The sequence below is a fragment of the Carcharodon carcharias genome, chromosome 32 (genome assembly GCF_017639515.1).
Source record: "Carcharodon carcharias isolate sCarCar2 chromosome 32, sCarCar2.pri, whole genome shotgun sequence".
Lineage (NCBI taxonomy): Eukaryota > Metazoa > Chordata > Chondrichthyes > Lamniformes > Lamnidae > Carcharodon > Carcharodon carcharias.
Window position 1 is genome coordinate 4,927,353 of NC_054498.1, and position 21,825 is coordinate 4,949,177.

Consider the following 21,825-nt stretch of genomic DNA (forward strand, 5'->3'; position numbering starts at 1 on the left):
TCCCTCTACACTGTCCCCATAAAACACTCCCAGAACAGGTACAGCGCGGGGTTAGATACAGAGTAAAGCTCTCTCTGCGCTGTCTCCATTCGAGGGCAGGTAAAGCATTGGGTAGCATTTATCGATTTCCAACAACACCATTCACATGTGTTCCCTCTCTCAGTGGCCACTGTTAAAAAGCAACTGTTGTAGTCAGGATTCAACATGTGATGCCCATGTGGTTGAACAGCTCACTGTATAGGCTCTAGTGGTTGCCTCCCCTGGAGTTAATGTTACTTGTGATTAGGAAAGGGGTGGGGGCAAGGGGGCACATTGTCGACGAGGTAACATTGTTCAAAAAGTAAGGTGAGTATGGGTGGCTCCGATGATCCTTTCCACCTTTCTGACTATGTGGTCATTTATGCTAAGTACTAGAGGGTGGGTCTGTAACCCGGAAGAGCCAGCATCTTCAGGAAAGGGAGGAACTGATTTCAATAGGCTCAGAGTGAAGCTAACACTCGGTGTTTGTATCAAGTCACCTCATGCCTTGGTCTCTCCAGTTTACCGGACCAGTACAGTTTGGATGTTGTACTAACATTCCTCCCTAAAACAAATCACATCTGGTGGTATCATTTCTTTCGCTATTTCTCCCTTCGCTCCTGATAACCATAGACTGCACTAGATTGCTGCTGTCTCCCGTTTTCTCTCTGTGTGTCTCTCTCTCACTAACGCACTCCTATGTGGAGAGTCAAAGTGAATCAAGACCTCTCTGTTTTGTCCTTTTTTTTTTTTGCTTTGTGAAGGAGCATCCTGCCATGGGGAAACGAGGAGAAACCGCCTGGATTGAGACTGATCTCGGCCCTCAGCAGGTGACACGTTTTCACAATCTTACTCCTGAACAGGGCTCTCTCTCACTGCCTTTAGAATTATGACCTGCATTTTTCAGGAGGGTTTTCTGCAATCCCAGTTCCGGGTTATTAAGGACTGTGCTCCTAGTAATCAGCAGACCTCTATCATATCAATGGTGTGTTACTTTTACTTCTCGTCCACCGGCACTCCCAATTTTCTTTATTCCCCCCACCCCTTCCCGGTCGCCTACCAATACCCATTCTGCCGCCAAATGGTGCTGTTCAGACCAGCAAGGGTCTCCTCAATGTCCTCGGGTGACTTTCTAAATACTTGAGATTTTGTTAAAGACTTTGATTCATCACCATTGTTCAGTGAACACGACTCGTGAGATTGAGCAGGCGGAATGGGGAGGGAGAGAAAAAGAGGCTATTCTCCCTTCAGTCCATCTGAGTTATGTTTAATAACTCAAAAATAGCGTGTCGTTAATAAAATCCCAAGTGTTGACAGCACTGCTTCCTCACGCGTTTGAGAGGCTCCTAGTTCTTAGGCAAGGCAGTAATGAATTTGGAAATTTAGAGGCACATGGTCGGATGGGTTAGTCCTGTTGTCATGGTGTCCTGTCGGTGCTGTGTCTGCTCTACTGTAATAAGGACAGAAATCAATAGCTTACTGTACTTACAGCTGTGATGGAACAAGACCAGAGTTGGATTTATAGCAACAAATTTAGTTTGTGAGCTGTCTGTGGACCTGATTAGTTTTCAGTAACAAAATAAATAAATTAGAATAATTAATTGCAGCCTTAACAAATTCTCACTGCCCCCAATAGTGAAACAGTTCACTGATGGACAAAGTGAAATGTGTTTACTTTAAAAAAAAAATCTGCTGGAAGAGTTTTCGATGTGGTCGTTATTTATGACTTAATCATTGTAGTGTTTGGGAGGATTATTATTCCCCCAACATCTTATGTTCTCTGCTACCTGTTACCCAAATAGACCTGTCTACAGTGGCCTCCCTCCTCATTGTCAGCTGTGGCTCAGTGGGTAAAGCTCGTGCTTCTGAGTCAGGAGGTCATGGGTTCCAGTCCCACTCCAGCTACTTGAGCACAAGTACCTAAGCTGACACTTCCAGTACAGCATTGAGGGACTGTTGCACTGTCTGAGGGGTTTATTTCCTCTCTTGGTGTCTCAGTAAAAGATCCAATGGCACTATTTCAAAGAAGAGCAGTTCCCTATGTCCTTGTCTTTATTTATTCCTTACTCAACATCACTTAAAAAAGCAGATTCATTATTACGCTGCTGTGGGAACTCGCTGTGTGCATATTTACTGTCACAACTCCTATACTGCAACATTATCTACGTTTTGAAAGCACTTCAAGCACTTTGGGATGTCCTGAGGTGATGAAAGTCTCCATATAAATGCCTAGTCTTTTTTAATTTATTTTCTTTCACTCACACTCTCCTCATCACTTCAACAGGACAAACTCTGACTCTGCTCTGCATACCAGTGCTCTGAATCCCAGTCCGCAAGATGCCTTCATGGGAGGGAACCAGTTGTTTCCACAGCAGGATCGGCGGCCTGGTGAGGTCTTGCAGAATTTCTTCTGGCAGCCTGAAATATTAAAAGCGGTCAGAGTTCGGAGGGGGGAAGATTGAGTCAGTTGGGTTTAGACTCTCTGGCGTTGAGAAGAATGAGAGGTGATCTCATCGAAACGTACAAAATTCTTTGAGGGCTTGATAAGGTAAATGCTTGAGAGGCTGTTTACCCCCCTGGCTGGAGAATCTAGAATAAGGCGACATAGCCTCAGGATGAGGGACAGCCATTTGGGCCTGAGATGAGGAGAAATTTCTTTGAGGTGTGTGAAGCTTGGAATTCTGTACCCCAGAGGGTTGTGGATGCTCAGTCATTAAATGTATTCAGGATAGAGATTGGTAGCTTTTTGGACACTTAAGGGAATCAAGGAATATGGGGGTGATGGGGACGGGTGCGAACAGAGTGAGAAAGTTGAACTAAATGATCAGCTTTGATTATATTGAATGGCAGAGCCGGCCCTAGGAGCCATATAGCCCACTCCTGCTCCTGTTTCTATCAATCCTGCTTGTAGTCTGCTGGTCCTCCTGTGCGTGGTTATCTGGTGATGGTTGGGTTGAATGTGGCTGTGATGCTTTTCATGGTGGAATAACCTGGCACCAATCATTGTTCGGGTTGGCACATGAAGAATGGTGAGCTACCAGTGGACCATGAAATTATTCCCAGGTTGGGTGTTGTAGGGTGAAAAGGGCCGTCAAAAGAGAATTTTAACAAAACATTTTTGTTTTTTTTAGCCCAGTGGTTGTAGTAAAATTTGTAATTTTTTAAGCTTCAGAAAGGTAAAATTGTCACTGGGATTTATCTTATTGAAATGATGAAACTCAACTGCTTTATCACTGCTTTCCGGTTGGTGACACACTCAGTTATGTGATTGTGTTCTCTTTGTTTTTGCAGTAAACTACTGCGATGAGATGGACAGTCTGGGGGAAGGTGAGTTCAAATAGACCTTGGTTTGTTTTGTTGAAAGTTCGTGTGCAGCCTGAAGTTATTTCAGTAATTGGAAATATTGCAAAGGAGTCTATGTCCAGGACCTGAGGCTATTGAGACGGTTAATTCCCAGTTTAACTCATGGGCCATGACTTTAATCTGTCCTGTCACTAGATATCGGGGTAATTAAGAACTTGGGACATGTAACCTGCTCATTTAAGAGGAATGTGTTATGGGGAGTTGGTACAATTGATATACAGTGAGGATAAAATCCAATAGCTGGAGGTCCTTCGTCTGAATCCATCTTGTTACCAATAAGTGGAGTAAACATGTCTCTTGTCCTCAGTCAAAATAATAAAGGTTGTCACTGGTCATTTTGCCTACACACTAATATCCACCACATTTCAAAAAGAATGGTATGTTTCTATGCTGTAGGCTTGGTATAAGATTTTTTGGGCAGGGTACAGGAGAGTTGTCAGTACTCTTGGATCCATAGCTTAGCAAAGGGGCAGAACTTTCAGAGGAAAAGGGGAAATTTTATGTCAAAAATTCAGTTGATGACTAGTGGCCATCCGCCTACATCGAGCAGCCACCTTCCGAACTCAGGTTTTCCCTTGTAACTAGAAACTTTTAACAGAGCAATCCCTGGCAGTCCCAAATTACCTTCCTGTCAAATTGCAGCTGTGATCTACCAGGTCCCTTTAAGTTGAGCTCTCATCATTTATCCACGTTGCATTCAGGGAAGTTTTGTGTTCTTGAAACTGGAAAGTTTTCACCTTTTAAAAATTTTTTTTTTGTGCGTGTGACACTGTCAATTAGTTATGAAAGGGACACTGATATACTTAGAGGCGTTCTCTCAAAGTCTAAGCTTTCTTCTTCATCCAGAATGAAATATCAACATGACATTAAACAGAGCCTGGGCTCCCAGTTAATCGATAATAGTGATCGATTAATTATTTCAGTAATCGATTCAATGTTCGATTATGAAATGGTTTCATATTATCCTAATCACTTACTTTTGTTTTATTTTTGTTTCCGATCTTAATTTTCACCATCCTCATTGCATTATTAATAGATTACTGCTTTTTATTCAGTCTTTTCATTCCCGGTCCTGACAAATGAAGACAGTCTCTTAAAGCTGAACAAACCTTTACCAAAACAGCTATGGGAAGCAACGAAGGTGAGTGGCAGATTGCAGCATAACTGGTTTTAACAAACACATAATCACTGCTTCAATTTTCTGCATCTTTATTTTGGAATCCACAATTCCATGCTCTATTTGTGTAGCCGTTCCCACTCAATGCTGACTCCTCAGCTATGACAAGGCTCAAATTTTAGACGAATCATATTTGGGAAATTCAGATTTTCTTTTTTCATTATGTGGGAAAGCACCAGTTTTAGTTCTGCTATTAAGGGTTACAAACATGACCTAATAATGTCTGTGCTGAGCAACTGCGAATTAAATGGTTGTTTTTATCCACGCCCCCCTCTTCCGCCACCTGCCACCCCCACAACCCCCCAGGTCTGTGGCGGACATCCCAGGTGAAGGTCCAGATTGCTGGACGTCACTTGGGTTGAGAAGAATTGGAGAGAAGGCGATTAAGTGACACCAAGTGCGGGTTTTAACAGGTTGTAAAATGTCGGAGAGAGGAAAAGGTGGCAGGGAAGGAGTTTCAGTTTTGAGACCCTGAGAACAAATGAATTGGAGATAAGTCTTGATTACAGTGCATTGAGGATGAAGGGAGCATGGGACAGAGGATCTGGGGCTGGGAGGGGGACAAGAGGAATTGTAACTATATTATTGATTAAATAGAAAGGGAGATGAGAAGGACTGTGGTGCAGGCAGAGAGTGGAGGCCAGAGATGAGGAAAGAATCACTTACCTGTCAACTAACTTACTTTTTATCAGTTAAGGGTATTACTGGAAGTGGACCAAAGGCAGGAAAATGGGGTTGAGTGACGGATCAGCTAGGATCTAATTGAACAGCAGAACAGACTCGATGGGCTGAATGGCATCATCTCGTTCCTATATTCCAAAAGTGTTGGCTGTACTACCCTCCAGGAATATCGTGTAGCAAACTTTACGAGAGTTTGAAAATGTCGAGGGAATTAGAAGTGTTGGACAAAAGCAGAGACCAGTTGTTTGCAGATAGCTTCAGCAACCAATGCAAAATGTGAAATTTGAAAAGATTTACAGATAAATCACAAAAAAATCTTGGAACTCTACGGGCACAGAGAGAAATGTTGGCCTATCCTCCACTTTGTACAGGTGCAAACTGACCTGCTATGTGTTTCCAACCTTTTCTGTTATGATTTCAGATTTTCACCAATGTGTGTGTGTTTTATTTGCTGCTTCCCCTGTCTTGTTTCTGATTCTAACCCAAGCTCTGTCCAGTGTTATTTCCCCTATTTAAAGTGCATTAACAAAAGGACCCTGAGCAAGAATTTATGCAGGTCCAAGTGCACCTCAAGTGCATGCTGCTTTCTTAGTTGATTAACTGAAGTTAGGACTAGCAGACAGTATATCTTTTTCCCTTGCGCCTTCTACATGCAGGTGTTGGTTTCTTCTCCATTGTGGCTAAAATGTTGAACTGGTGAAGCTCCTCTCAAAAACCTTGAGCACCCAAGGTGATACGGATTTTTTTTTTTACTTACTCTGTTCCTCAGGTTCAGTCCTTGTTGTCACGTCCCAAGTCCTGTGAAGTCCCTGGCATCAGGTGAGTCGATTTGGTCTCATTGGGATTAGGCTTGCTATGTTCCCTGAAACAGAATGGCAGGTGATTCCTGTCATCAGTGAGTGAGTGGGTGTAGGATCTTGCTGTGTTTAAATGGTCATTGTGTTTGGCTTCACTGCAAAAATAATTCATATGCTCTGTACTTTGAGGTGCAATGAGATACTGCACTGATGTAAGGGTTTTGCTATGAAATCCTCACCCAGTATCTCTCCACTTTCCACCCGTAAGATAAAGTGTGACCTGTGCTGCAACACACCTGAGGCTAATGAAGGCAACTATCGGAGGCCACTAGGAGCTGATTTGCCACCTGTGACCTGAATTCGATTTCGGAAACCTCATGGCCCAGTGTCACCACACTGTGAGAAGACATGATGCTGAACAGGCCTCACGTTGTCACAAATTACTATCCTATCACTTAAGTTCAATAAAAGTCTTTCCATAATAGCCAGTACAATCATTATATTTTTGTTTAAAACAATCTGTGCCATATTTATTTTTGCAGTGCGATTTGTTATAATATCTGTTTTGGATGCGTTGTTGTTGGTGATGATTTTTATTTCAATAGATTTGTGTTAAGTCCCATTCTCTGACTTGAATGTATAATGTAGGCTAACACCACAGCGCCATACTGAGGGTATACTGTATTGATGGAAAGGATGTACTGCCTGAACCAAATACAAATCAGCTGCTCAGTTGCCTTTCTGACGGCGACACTTTGCTGCTGAAATAGTTATGTAGGCACTTCACTGAAAATGTAACTCATATGTGAAGTGCATTCAGATGTGATAAAATGCCACAAAAATGCAAGCATTTTGATTTAAACTTGGCATAATTGTGTTTTGATTCCCTCCTCCAAGTATCTATCCATCCCCAGACCAGAATGTCGGGTTGTCACACTTTCAAGGGTCACTAAACACAGGAGGCTCTCTACCCGACCTCACAAACCTTCACTTCCCATCACCTCTGCCAATCCCTTTGGACCCCGAGGACAGTACCTTCCCCAACATCAGCGGAGGCAACAGCACCAGCAACCTGGCTGCCACCATGACACACCTGGGCATCAGCAGCTCTCCAGGTGAGGGAACTGTTTGTGCAGAGGGGTATGATTGATGCTACTTTTACGAGCCATTTTTAATTGTTTTTCTTATCTGTTGGGGAGCAACGCTTGGGTGATGGCATGCCTGACTTTTGAAAGCCACGAAGTGTGTTGACTAGCTCAGGTATTAGTTGGGATTTGCCTACAAGCAGAACTATTCACACGTAACCATCCCAAGGTACGACGAATAAAGGCACCACTTTCCATAACTGACTAGGAAGGACCTGGTTCAGTTCCAGACAGGAGAATAATCCTGTCAACATTATTGACCTACAAAGCTGCTGGGTAGGGAGCACGACAATGTTCAGCCTGGGATCGTACCCCTTATCCTGGGTAATTCCTGGAAACTGACCATGGGTGAATGTTGCGGGGAAGGTGCAGGAAACCGGCAGCATTCCCCACCTAAATTGGGCAGCCTGACATCCAGCCATGATGAGCAACAGCTTCACCGGGGGCCACCAGACCCGAGTCCCATCAGTCAGAGGCTGTGTAAGATATCACAGCCTTGCCGACTGGCCACAAACCAGCCTTACCCAGCACAGGTCACTGGTGAGATTCCCCAGTACCCCCTCAGTGGGAGCTCGGGAACAGTGAGGGTGATCCTAGTACCTGTACTGCCAGCTAATTCAGCACACAGAGGATTCAACCTGGAACCTTGCAGTTGTATAGGAATTTCTTATGATCATATTCAATTCCACATTGAGAATATGCTTACCAAGTTGGTGAGTGGAGTTAATGTAGATGTGTTCTTGTCTCGTGCAACCATATTTACTGAAACGTTTAGAATTCTACAGCTCAGAAGATGGTAATTCAGCCCATCATGCTTGGGCCAGCCCTTTGAAAGAACAATCCAATTAGTCCCATTCCTCCCTAGCTCTCTGCCCAAAGCCCTACAGACCCTTCCTTTTTCAGCATTATACAACTCCCCTTTGAAAGTTAGACTCATAGACGTTTCCAGCACAGAAGGAGGCCATTCGGCCCATCGTGCCTGCGCCGGTCACCAAAGATCTAACTACACTAATCCCATTTTCCAGCTCTTGGCCCATAGCCGTGGGCCAAGGCAGTGCGTTTCAGATCCTGGTGAGCTTATGATTAAAACCATTTCAGTTTTTTGACTCTTCCCCTTTTTCTAGGCCTGTCCACTTCTTTGCACAGCTCTCTGAGTAACCCATCAATACAGGCTTCACTCAGCAACTCAGTGCTGCAGTCCTCTTTAAACAACCACTCCCTCAGCAACCCCTCCATCCACTCCTCACTACGGTCATCACTGAGCAACCCGTCCATACCAACCGCCTTGAAGAGCTCGCCACGGCGACGGCAGACGCCGGTCAGCCCGCTGACCCTCTCGCCAGGGATGGAACCTCGAAGGCTGCTGAGCAAACAGTTCTCACCAACAATGTCACCGACGCTGTCTTCAATTGCACAGGTAAGAGTGATAAACTCCTTCCAAATGTGTCTCAGTGGGTGCAGTTATATTCTGGTAATAGGAGGTTTCCACGTTGGTGCAGGGGTTTGCAGTTGCCAGTGTGTTTCTGCCGGCTCTGGCTCACTGAACCATTCATGTGCCCAGCCCTGTCTTGTCAGTGGCCTAGACGGCTGAACAGGGGAAGAGGAGAGACACATCGTTCTCATTTATGCTGCCAGTTTGGAAACAGGTATCACCACAACATCACGATTGGCTTGTGGGGGAAGGGATGCTGTGTACAGCTTTCCCTGCAAATGGACTGGGAGAGAAGTCAGCTGTTTCTGTCCCCAAAACGCACACTAAATCTGCTGCTTGGTTCACAGGGAGTTGCCTTGGATACGAGTAATATGACAATGGAGCACCTACCACCTTATCCCCTCTATCAGCAACTCCACCAGTCCCAGCAGAAGGTGCAGCAACCACAGCATCTACAGGGCCAGTCGTCAATGTCTCCTCTTCATCACCTCTCTCAACCATCGACAATAGAGCTGCACTCTCCCACTGTAAGTGATCAGTCATTGAATATTACAGTGGATATATATTTTATATATAGATAGATATAGATTATGTCTGTGTCTGTGGGAGGTGCCCAGAACTGCTCTCAGTACTCCAGGTGTTGTCTAACCAGGCCTTTGTATAACTGAAGCATGGCTTCTACCCCCTTGTCTTCTAGTCCTTGAGATATAAAGGCCAGCTTTCCATTAACCTCTTATTGTCTATGATATTTTAATGATTTAGGTACCTGAGCCCCCAAATCTGTGTCCCCACTGCTTCTAGCTTTTCACCATTTAGAAAGTACCCAGTCCCATCCTTTCAAGTTCCATACTTTGCCTGTATTGAAATCCATTCGCCACTATTCTGTCAGTTCACTTAACCTATTAATAACTCTGTTGTCATACATGCTGCTGAGGTGACACAACTGTAAATCAGCGCATGGATTATTTTACAAACAAATGAGTAATTTAAAGCTTTCATAGTGTGAACAGTGAAATTAGTACATTCTTCATTTTATGGAGAAAGAATAGTGGCAACAACTTGCATTTATATAGTACCTTTTGGGTAGTAAAACATCCCAAGGCTTTTCACAGGTGTGATTATCAAACAAAAATATGGCACTAAGCCATATAAAGGGGTATAAAAGCTTGGTGAAAGAGGTGGATGATGAGGCGCTTCTTAATAGGATAGAGAAGCAGAGAGGTTTAGAGGGAGAATTCCAGAGCTTAGGGCCCAGGCTGCTGAAGGCATGGATGCCAATGGTGGAACGATTAAAATCGGGGATGCGCCAGAGGGCAGAATTGGAGATGTGCAGGGATTTGAGTGGGCTGTAAGACTGGATGAGGTTACAGAGATGGGGAGGAACCTGAGAACTTATCATGAGGCAGCATTACTGACACCCTAATCAGAGCCTCACTTTCAAGCTGTTATTCTAATCTAGCTGGTTCAGATTTAAAGTGCAAACAAATTTCTGCTGCTGTCTGACCATCTCATAGCTCAACTTCTGTGTGGAAGACTGAAAACTCTCAATCATCAGCTTTAAGTCAAGTGTTTTGGCTCAGCCAATAGTCAGCAGGCTGAATGAGAAGACACTTTCAGCATGCACAATTTGTTTCAGCTAAGCCCCCTGCTGGGCGAATGGAATAAGACAACTCCTGGATTCCTGTTTGTCAGAAAGGAATCTGGAATGAAATAGATTGTACAATCGCTCTTATGTTTACTAATTAAAATCCCAAATTATAATAGTAACTAGGCTAAATCTATCTGCTCAGTGTTAAGAAAGCCAGCTGGATTTGACATTACCTGAACTGATTTTTATTTGTTTATAATGTTTAGGTAATAGAGGTAATGAGCAAATTTTTACAGTACTATTTACACAAAATAACCTGAATTATGTTACATTAACACAGGAGTGGATTTAATGAAATATTATTTAAAGCTTTTTGCACAAACTGTTCTTTATCTCCACTTTGTTCACTTTGACAGAATGACACAATGGATAACATCTTCAGTGATCCCTATTTTGAGCAGCACTTGGTTGCCAGACAGGCCAAACCTTTGTCACAGCAGGTATGGAAGTTTGCCATCAGCAGACCTATGGAGATCCACAGTCTAGCGATGTCAGAATGTGATCGGGTTATGGTATGCTCATTATTTTACACGGTTGTGTGTCTTCATGATCAGAGCGTGATGTGATCCCCTCAGCCTTCATCTCAACCAACTACAACTTGTGGTGTTTGCATTTGCCCGCCCCCTTCATCTGTTCATCCATCAGTCTGTGAGCCGTGTTTGCTGCAAACCACTGTTAGATTTTCGCTAGCTTAATTCAGAAGAGCAGCTCAGCGTAAAAACAAAATTATAAGAAACAGGAGCAGGGGTAGGCCATTCGGCCCCTCGAACCTGCTCCGCCACTCAGTAAGATCATGGCTGACCTGATTATGGGCTTAACTCCACTTTGCGGCCTGACCCCCACCCTCCCCATAACCCTTGACTCTCTCGTCGATCAAAAATCTATTAACTTGGCCTTGAATAGTCAATGACCCAGCCTAAACTGCTCTCTGTAGAAGAGAATTCCAAAGACGAGCGACCCTCTGAGAGAAGAAATTTTTTCGCACCTCTGCATTAAATGGGAATCTGACCCAGCTCCTGATTACCTGCTGCCCACAGCAATCCACCTCCTTGTTGCCTGCTCTTTAGCCGTGACCCTCGTGATCTCCTGAGCTGCGTTGAGCTCACCTGAAAGTACCTCCTCCAGCGATCACCCAAAAGATAAACATAGGGAACTGGAAGAGTGGAAGGTATCACTGCCCTCTACCCACATGATCAGAAGCTCAAAACATACCAGGTCCCCTAAACCTCATAGCCATCGGAAACATGTTCCTCTTGAATTCACTGACTCAGTCAGTCTCCCTGTGCAGTCTGTTCTGTACTTTCATCCCGCCTAAATAAAGTGATTAAAGTTAAACTGTGTCTCCCTCCCCCGCATCTACCTTCTAAAATTGTCTCCATTTTCTGTCAAAGTTTACATTTCTGACACCCTCGCACAGAAATATACTGGTCCGTGTTCACTCCTGAGTAGATGCTGTATTTCAGGATTGTCCAAGTTTTGTCTTCGTTGGAAGGAGCCCCAGGGAATTTAAATCTTGGTCCCCATTAATCTGCTGATACATTGAACGACTGAGAAAGAAAGACTTGGATTTATATAGTGCCTTTCACAACCTCAACGACCCGAATTTCTATACAGCCAATGACGTAGTTTTGAACTGTAATTACGTTCAGAAGTGGAGTTACTGTAGGAAACACGGCAGCCAATATGCACACAGCCAGTTCCCACAAACAGCAGTGTGATCATGACCAGACAATCCATTTTGGTGATGTTGGTTGAGGGATAAATATCTTCCAGGACAGTGAGGATAACTCCCCTGCTTTTGTTGGAAATATTGCCATGGGATCTCTTACATCCCGAGAGAGCAGATGGGCCCTTGCTTTAACGTATTATCTGAAAGGCAGGACCTCTGACAGGGCAGCAGTCCCTCAGTACTGACCTTCTGACAGTGCAGCACTCCCTCTGTACTGACCCTCTGACAGTGCAGCACTCCCTCTGTACTGACCCTCTGACAGTGCAGCACTCCCTCTGTACTGACCCTCTGACAGTGCAGCACTCCCTCTGTACTGACCCTCTGACAGTGCAGCACTCCCTCTGTACTGACCCTCTGACAGTGCAGCACACCCTCTGTACTGACCCTCTGACAGTGCAGCACACCCTCTGTACGGCATTGGGAGCATCAGCTCAGACTTGTTGTCCTCATGTCTCTGGAGTGGGACTTGAACTCACAATGTTCTGGCTCAAAGGCAAGTGTGCGACCCACTGAGTCATGGCTAACCAATCCTGCTGTTCTTGAATTGGGATAGTGTAAATGCTGCAGAACTCAAACAGGCCACACCAATGAGGCAATGCTGCAAGCTCAAATGAAGCTAAGTTACCCTTGCTTCGAACTGGGTTGCTAGATGCTTTAGTTTGGCCATACGTGGAGTAATTACCCAACCCACACTACCCTACAACGGAGGTAAAATTCTCAAGGCTGTCCTTTTTCCCCCTTTCGTTTCCCCCCACCCCACAGCTGGAGCAGTTCAACATGTTGGAAAGCCCAGTCAACACTTTGGCGATAAGCAGCAACAGCTACTATAACACGGGCTCCAGCCTGCACTATTCCCAGGCCTCCTCGATGGGTTTGACCGGGAACCTACCAGACCAACCCCAGCTGAAACCCAACCTGCTTTACTCCACCTGCACTGGGAATATCCCCAACATCATTTTAACAGGTGAGCAACCCAATGCTAACATTGGCTTGGGGAGGCTAGGTAAATATATGAGTGAGAAAGGAATAGAAGAATTAGGTCGATGGAAGCAAAGGCGAAATACTGTTGATGCTGGAAATCTGAAATAAAGAGAAAATGCCAGAAACTGTCAGCAAGTTGGGGAACATCTGTAGAGAGAGGAACAGAGTTGCCATTTCAAATCAGTGACCTTTCATCACACTGTGTTGATAGGGTGAGATGAAGAGGGGTGGGAGGAGATTTGTGTGGAGGATAAGCACCAGCTTAGACCAATTGGGCCAAATGGCCTTTTTTGATGCTGTCGATTCATCTCATTGATATTAACCTAATTGAGATCAAGAATGTTTCCTAGGAATTGCCTTGTTCCCTTGGAATTTTACTGGAAGATTTCAAGTGGTAAAAGAGATTTCTTCGCATTGTCTTTGGTACCAAGATTTTGGAAGAGAAAGTTGGTTTTGTTGTACTTATTAACTCCTACTGAGCAGTACAGGCTGTACACACTTGGGGATATATTGATGAAACTCTGTCCATAATTGATTACACAACCCTGACTTACTGATCAGAGAGTCAACGTACCCTTCGATTCCTTTTTCTCTCGTGTTTATCTTAGTTTCCCCTTAAGTCCATCTCAACCATGTGGCAACAAGTTCCTCATTGTTCCCACCTCTCTTTGGGTGAAAAGATTGGTCACTCTCAACCACCGATGAAATCAGCAGAGAATCAGGATAATCCCCGTGAAAGGGGAAAGCAGCGGATAAAGAAGGGGGCTTGCAAATTCGGGCTGCTGTCCTCCGCCAGCTCGTTCACTTCATTCTGCTTCTGTTGCACTTCAGGAGACTCTCCGCCAAGCTTATCTAAGGACATCAGCAGCGCTCTGGCCGGCGTCCCAGACATGACCTTTGACACCGATGGCCAGTTCCAACTGGACGATGAGTTAAAGATCGAACCACTCAGTCTAGATGGACTGAGCATGCTCAGTGACCCGGATCTGGTTCTGGCTGACCCTGCGATAGAAGACACTTTCAGGACGGATAGAGTGTAACCTCTGCAATGTGATATTATGGTGGTGGTGGCGGGAGAGAATATGTCTGGACACTAAAAAGTGAAGGAGAGCATTTACAGGATGGCACATCTGCAGCAAGACTTATTTTTTAATCATTCAAGCACTAGTCACTGCTTTTTTGTTTTTAACTGTATACATTTCTGTGTATGTTTAGCTGAGTTAAGGTTGAAATGTTTTTCAATTTAAGCTGACCATTGCCAGATAATAACCACCCCAGCACAGGGCACATGATTGTACTGTATTTGACTTAAATAGATGACATGTAATGCAAATTGTTTACAGATTTTAAATCTTAGCTATTCACATCAAAGCCAGAAAATCTGCATTTTATAAGATGTTAGTCTTCTAAACCACTACAGGTAATTGAAACCTCTGTTTCACAGATATAGAATTTGGCATTGTTTTTGCACCTGTTGCTGTTTGTGGTACTGAGCTGTGCGCTGCAGCAGATCATGGGTCTGTGCTGTGAGCTGGTCTCAGTTAGGACAGCAGGTGGGTAGCTACCCTGTGCCACAACACCTGTAGGCTAAAGGAACGGGTAATCAATCAGGGCCCTCGCTGGGAATCTCGTGTTGGGGGAAGACAGCCCCACACTCAACCATTTTTGATGGAAGCCTCTTGAACATTGGCTGTGTTGGGTCAGACATGAAGAAAGTAGCAGAGGGAAACTGGCAGCAGCAGAACTGGAATCCAGCGCAGGTCTGCACCTTCCTGGCAGTGAGGAGATAGTCCAAATAAATACCCGATCCTTTGATTAGCAGAAGGCTGTTGTTTGAAATGAACTGAATTTCCACTTGCCTAAATCACTGGGACCAGGAGGGGCAGTCACTGGGCACTGGGACCAGGAGGGGTAGGCACTGGGCACTGGGACCAGGAGGGGTAGGCACTGGGCACTGGGACCAGGAGGGGTAGGCACTGGGCACTGGGACCAGGAGGGGTAGGCACTGGGCACTGGGACCAGGAGGGGCAGGCACTGGGCACTGGGACCAGGAGGGGCATTCACTGGGCACTGGGACCAGGAGGGGCATTCACTGGGCACTGGGACCAGGAGGGGCATTCACTGGGCACTGGGACCAGGAGGGGCATTCACTGGGCACTGGGACCAGGAGGGGCAGTCACTGGGCACTGGGACCAGGAGGGGCAGTCACTGGGCACTGGGACCAGGAGGGCTGGGCACTGGGACCAGGAGGGGCATTCACTGGGCACTAGGACCAGGAAGGGCAGTCACTGGGCACTGGGACCAGGAGGGGCAGTCACTGGGCACTGGGACCAGGAGGGGCAGTCACTGGGCACTGGGACCAGGAGGGGCAGTCACTGGGCACTGGGACCAGGAGGGCTGGGCACTGGGACCAGGAGGGGCAGTCACTGGGCACTGGGACCAGGAGGGGTGGGCACTGGGACCAGGAGGGGCAGTCACTGGGCACTGGGACCAGGAGGGGCAGTCACTGGGCACTGGGACCAGGAGGGGCAGTCACTGGGCACTGGGACCAGGAGGGGCAGTCACTGGGCACTGGGACCAGGAGGGGCAGTCACTGGGCACTGGGACCAGGAGGGGCAGTCACTGGGCACTGGGACCAGGAGGGGCAGTCACTGGGCACTGGGACCAGGAGGGGCAGTCACTGGGCACTGGGACCAGGAGGGGCAGTCACTGGGCACTGGGACCAGGAGGGGCAGTCACTGGGCACTGGGACCAGGAGGGGCAGTCACTGGGCACTGGGACCAGGAGGGGCAGTCACTGGGCACTGGGACCAGGAGGGGTGGGCACTGGGACCAGGAGGGGCAGTCACTGGGCACTGGGACCAGGAGGGGCAGTCACTGGGCACTGGGACCAGGAGGGGCAGTCACTGGGCACTGGGACCAGGAGGGGCAGTCACTGGGCACTGGGACCAGGAGGGGCAGTCACTGGGCACTGGGACCAGGAGGGGCAGTCACTGGGCACTGGGACCAGGAGGGGCAGTCACTGGGCACTGGGACCAGGAGGGGCAGTCACTGGGCACTGGGACCAGGAGGGGCAGTCACTGGGCACTGGGACCAGGAGGGGCAGTCACTGGGCACTGGGACCAGGAGGGGCAGTCACTGGGCACTGGGACCAGGAGGGGCAGTCACTGGGCACTGGGACCAGGAGGGGCAGTCACTGGGCACTGGGACCAGGAGGGGCAGTCACTGGGCACTGGGACCAGGAGGGGCAGTCACTGGGCACTGGGACCAGGAGGGGCAGTCACTGGGCACTGGGACCAGAAAGGAGCAGTCACTGGGACTAAGAAAGGGTGGGCACTGGGACCAGGAGAGGCAGGCACTGGTTACTGTGGTTAAACTGTAATATTAACCCTCAGTATGTTGCAATTTTGTTCTCGAAAGCAAAAAAACGCACCGATTTATGAAGGAAAGATTATTGCAGTTCTAAACATTTTATGAGAAGTAAAAAATTTTAAGCAACCGAATAAGGGTCTTGTGGTGAAACAATCCATCCCTTTAGAACCCAACTTCCTCAACTTCTGTCTGACAGAGCTAGTGCAATAGGCAGCTGTGACTTCTCTCTTTTAAATATAAATATAATTTATAGCTCTTTATTCACAAGGCAAATGCTCACTTGTGTGGGGAGGGATTTAAATAATATATAATCAGAGTTACTGATATCAAGATGGTGAAAAACTATATTTTTAAATTGCTATACTGTATGGTTAATATACCCACTGAATGCCTTAATAGACAGAGAATTAGAATCTGGGTGGTGTTTTTTTTTTGTTGAAAGAATCAATTGTTTCTTTGTATCTTGTAGCTGGAAGCCAGACCTGAAAGTGTAATGTGATGAGAAATTGTAGGCCTTACCCACAGAACTTGTTAATGGGATGGAAGATTGTTGTCATGGTTCAGGGTCTGAAAGGTTAGAATACTGCTTGTGAAATGCAGAGACCATAAAGAGGTGGCATACCCCTTCTGACAGGTGCCGATTAAGCTGAAATACAAATTTTCTTTTGGAAAAAAAAAAGAACTGGATCCAATCTTGTATCACCTTTCTCATGGAATCTTTGTACGATGCATGCCAAGAGCAGAACCCTCACCAAGAGTGATGCCAAATGGAAATTTCTAACACAACTATGTGCAGACCCTGTTGCATCTCATGGCTTATAAGGCATTTATTTTTCTCTTTTAATAAGAGCTTCATGTCAGCTTACTATGAATCTGCTTCTCAGTATGTTCTGCCTTGACTATTTTTGAAGATGTTTTTTTTCTGATGCAAACTGTGCAAGTTTGTGAATGTCAGTGGCACTTCCATTACACGTTGGAGTTCTGCTATCCCTGCACTCCACATATTGGTTTGTTTGGGTTATATTTTCATATCGGCACCGGAGTAATTGCTGTCTTTTCACCTCCAAGACTTTGATTCAGCAAGACTCCAGACAAAACCTTGCCTCTATATTTCTCATCCTATTGGCCAGAAACCTTTCGTTCTAGAACTCCTGAGGTCTTTCTCATACTACGTGTAGATGGTTCTGTCTCATAGACGCCAGGTATCCTCTTCCCCCTAGAATCGAACCATCATCTCATTTTCGACATTGCAAGGGTTGGTTTCTCTCTGAAACCTTGGATGCCAAAATTTTGTTGTATGATCAAGAAAAAGACAGTTCTTACCCTCTGAGAACAACTCAGCCTTCAGAAACAACAGTGAAACAGGGGACCAGGAGAAGGAACTATTGGGCCAATAGCAGAGGAGGATCTGCATTGAACTGATCCTTCTCACCCATTGAAGAATATAGTCATCTCTTCTTTTCTAAATCAAAACTCCAGCACCTTCCATTTTTCACTGATGTGTCCCATCTGCCAGTGATATCCTGAGTTAAAAGCAGATTATGTTGGGAACGATGATCAAACCTGTCAGGCTGGGTAAATGGAAAAGATAAATCAGTGATTTGTTCGGGTGGCTGAAGGAACTTTTCACCAAAAATACTAAATTGTCTTAGCTTTGAATTTTCACTGAACTGTATTCTTTACAGGTCAGCCTTTAACTGTTCTTTCAAATTCTGTTTGGCCCAATTTAATAAATTGGTTTTGGGTGCTGAGGAGAGAGCAAGTGTTTGTTAAGATCCCGAAAAGAGGTTTAATATGCTGAGCCAGGATATCCCCGCTCCTGGGTTAAAGTGGAATACAGGTGACTCAGCACTGAGGTCTGGCCCTCTGAGATGTAGAGTAGGTTTTATGGTCTGTTTAAAATCATCCAATATTTATTGGTGCTGGATTAATCAGAGTTGTATAACTGCTTATAATACCTATATTTTATCATTTGGGCTTTCTTACAAAAGTTTTTTTAAAGAATTTTTGTCTGGTACAATAGAAAGGAATTTTGAATTATTACCCCACCGCTGAATTTAATAAATCCTCAAGCCTGTCTGAACTGACTTGTTCACAATGCTCAGCAGCTGAGAAAAAGCTTGTGTGATCTCACTAGAATAGGTCTCAGCATAAAAGAATAGCTAAACTCTCTATAATACTGCAGACCCGCAAGGACATAGTGATCTTAACTTGGGTGGGAATCCCACATGTTTTTTACACCCCATTTGATGTGGCTGTCCGATCATTTGAACGGGGAGTGGAATTGGACAGGTTGTCAAACCCATGTTCTGCACAACCCTGTGGATTTCTCCAGGATGGGGTAGGCTAAAATAGCTCCCTCGCTCTGGAAAGTGGGCCTCGCACCCTCCAGAAAGGAAACCCGTCAGTGATTTGCTTGGAAATTCACAGCCCCTTGCGCATCCTCAGACCTGGTGTACATCAAATTATAGCGGGTCTCAGTCTGGATTCCTGCTCATGATCACTATTCAATGTGTGTGTGTGTGTGTGTGTGTGTGTGTATGGACACGTGGTGCACACTTGGCTCCAGAGGAGCAACAAGCTTGTCACTATCATGGTCTGGGTTAACACATGTGCTGCACAGATATAGCACCATAACTGTACCCCAGTAAAAATCTGCACCATAAGAAGGATGGGGGGTGGGGGAGGGATGATTGCAAATGTTGGTTTGGAGCATGGGAATATGCAGCATGGCCGACACATATTGGATTGTTACATGAAAGCTGGGTTGAGCTCAGTATTAAGCTCTCTTCCTATTCTTCCTTCCTTATCATCATTGAATTTTATCAATGTCCATTTATTTTTAAATTCTTTTAATTTATTCTGACCTCTTGATCTGTAGGTCCCTGTTATCTTTTTTTGTAATAATAGCTGGTTCATTTTTTTTAAAAACTAATTTTATTAAATATTTAGCGTTGTGTATCTGTTTCTTGTGACATATCCTTTGACCTTTTGAATTCAGTTATTGTGAAGTGTACAGTAATATTTAAATAGGACTTATCCATGAGCTAGTGTTACTTTTTTTAAAGTGTCATTTTTCATTCTATCTTTCAAATAAAATGTATCAAAGCAAATCTACACCGTGTGTCTATAGTTTTTCTTCATTTGAAATACTGAGGAATGAAGCCAGGGTAGAGTTGATCTGGTTCGGGAGTGTCACACTCGGGCCACCTGCCTTAATAACAAGCCACATAAGGAGATCTTTTATTCTTCCATGGGATGTTGTCATTGTTGGCCTTTTGCACATGCTCACCAAGGGAATGGACAACTAATGCTGACCTTGCTAGTGATGCCCATGTCCCATGAAGGAGTTTTTAAAAAGGCTCCTTATGTGTCTTGTTATTTTGTGAAGCTCTTTGGGACGTTTTCCAATGTTAAAGAGTGCTACATGAATGCAAGTTGTTCATTGTTGATCATCCCTAGGGGGTTGTGAGGTGAACTTTGAGGAGGGGAGTATGTGTTCCACATCAGGAAAATGAAGCTGGGCATTTTCCGGTTGCTTGACTTTGAGGTAGTGCATTTCCAATAATCTGGACTGCGTGTGTTCCAGAGACGAACATCAGGTGGCAGTAAATGCACAGGAGTAGTAACAGTGATTACAGCTTGCATGGTCCTTTTAACAGGAATGCAACTCAGAGGCTGGGCAGAAACGAATAGGGCTGCAACATGGTGTCTGTTGTTCGATAGCAGTAGCGCCAGACCAGCTCCATTTCAAAATCTTGGGGCAACTACGTGTTTTCCATCAGCGGCATTTTTACTTTAACCTTAAGTCACTTCTCTCCACAGGAACTGGGCTAACTAATTCTTCCGTCCATTTCAGCTGCTGTTTCATTGGCCTGTTAGTTGTGGCACACATTCGCATCCACCTGTTCAGCTGTTCCTGGCTGAAGGATATCAGAAATTGTGCTTGGCATAGTGGACCGCAGTTGACCAGCACAACAGTCTATCCCCTGAATCGAGATCCCACAGCAAAACGTCTATTGAAAAATGTAATTATAAGGATCAAGTGTTGTGTTTGGCAACTCCCCCACTGAGGGTTAAGTGAAATATGAAATTATCCTCATAAACTTTGCAATATCTGATAGGGGAGCTAATGTGACCTTGGATTATATTGGCTACCAGTCGGTCAAAGCTTCAAGTTTAAAATTCTCATCCTTGTTTTCTTGTCCCTCCCAGGCCTGGCTGCTCCCTATTTCAGCAAATTCTTCAGCCCGACAGCCCTTTCGGATCTGTGCGCTCTTTCAACTCTGACCTCTGGCACATCCCCGATTTTAATCACACAAGCATTGGGGCCATGCCTTCAGCTGCCTGGATCATTAGTTCTGGAATTTCCTCCCTGGTTCTTCCTCCTCTAATATCTACGTTGGCTTTGTGCCAAATTTTGTTTGCTAATGCTTCTGTGAAGCACATTGGAAAATGTTGCTATGTTAAAGGTGCTATATAAATGCAATTTGTTTTTATTGGTGAACTAATGAGTCACTTCATAAACTTCTTGTGAAATACTGTCTGAAGTCAATCTGTACAGTGCGTCAGACCTGAGGGAGAACCGCGCTGTCGGAGGGTCAGTACCAAGGGAGCACCGCGCTGTCGGAGGGTCAGTACCGAGGCAGCACCGCGCTGTCGGAGGGTCAGTACCGAGGGAGCACCGCGCTATTGGAGGGTCAGTACCAAGGGAGCACCGCGCTGTCGGAGGGTCAGTATAGAGGGAGCGCCATGCTGTCCGAGGGTCAGGAACGAGGGAGCGCTGCGTCGTCGGAGGGTCAGGAGCGAGGGAGCGTTGCACTGTCCAAGGGTCAGTAGTGAGAAGGTCAGTAGTGAGGGAATGCCACACTGTTGGAGGGTCAGTACTGAGGGAGTGCCGCACTGTCGGAGGGTCCATTCTGAGGGAGTGTCGCACTGCCAGAGGGTCAATACCGAGGGAATGCCACACTGTCGGAGGATCAGTGCTGAGGGACTATTGCACTTTTAGAGATGACCTCCCTGAGATTAGATACTAAACAGAGGGCTATCCTCTGAACCCGTGCTTTGAATGGATATTAAAGATCGCACAGCCACGATTGGAAGAAGAGCAGTTAGTTGGTTAGGCCAACATTGTAACATCAGTCAAAACCACTGAGAACAGCCTTTCACTCTCACTGAGAATAGCCTTTCACTCTCACTGAGAACAGCCTCTCACTCTCACTGAGAACAGCCTCTCACACTCACTGAGAACAGCCTCTCACTCACTGAGAACAGCCTCTCACACTCACTGAGAACAGCCTCTCACTATCACTAAGAACAGCCTCTCACACTCACTGAGAACAGCCTCACTCACTGAGAACAGCCTCTCACTCTCACTGAGAACAGCCTCTCACTCTGAGAACAGCCTCTCTCGCTCTCTCACTGACAATAGCCTCTCTCTCACTGAGAACAGCCTCTCTCTCTCACTGAGAACAGCCTCTCTC

The 21,825-nt window shown here is 45.7% G+C and overlaps 1 protein-coding gene across 5 annotated transcripts in view; it reads left to right on the forward strand.

The window, feature by feature from the left end:
* crtc3 (CREB regulated transcription coactivator 3) overlaps window positions 1-20,824 on the forward strand; it is a 77,085-nt gene extending 56,261 nt beyond the window's left edge. For 2 of the 5 annotated variants that reach the window (XM_041178488.1, XM_041178491.1), the window contains 11 exons: window positions 783-848; window positions 2,303-2,406; window positions 3,310-3,345; window positions 4,437-4,522; window positions 6,009-6,058; window positions 6,934-7,151; window positions 8,306-8,598; window positions 8,961-9,140; window positions 10,618-10,773; window positions 12,753-12,954; window positions 13,803-19,459. In XM_041178488.1, the coding sequence (XP_041034422.1) occupies window positions 783-848; window positions 2,303-2,406; window positions 3,310-3,345; window positions 4,437-4,522; window positions 6,009-6,058; window positions 6,934-7,151; window positions 8,306-8,598; window positions 8,961-9,140; window positions 10,618-10,773; window positions 12,753-12,954; window positions 13,803-14,011 (1,600 nt within the window). In that variant the 3' untranslated portion in view covers window positions 14,012-19,459. Of the gene's footprint in view, window positions 1-782; window positions 849-2,302; window positions 2,407-3,309; window positions 3,346-4,436; window positions 4,523-6,008; window positions 6,059-6,933; window positions 7,152-8,305; window positions 8,599-8,960; window positions 9,141-10,617; window positions 10,774-12,752; window positions 12,955-13,802; window positions 19,460-20,201; window positions 20,371-20,557 lie in introns of those variants that run through there. The other 3 variants (XR_005941844.1, XM_041178489.1, XM_041178490.1) reach the window with 3 other exon arrangements.
* The last annotated feature ends 1,001 nt before the right edge of the window (window positions 20,825-21,825 follow it).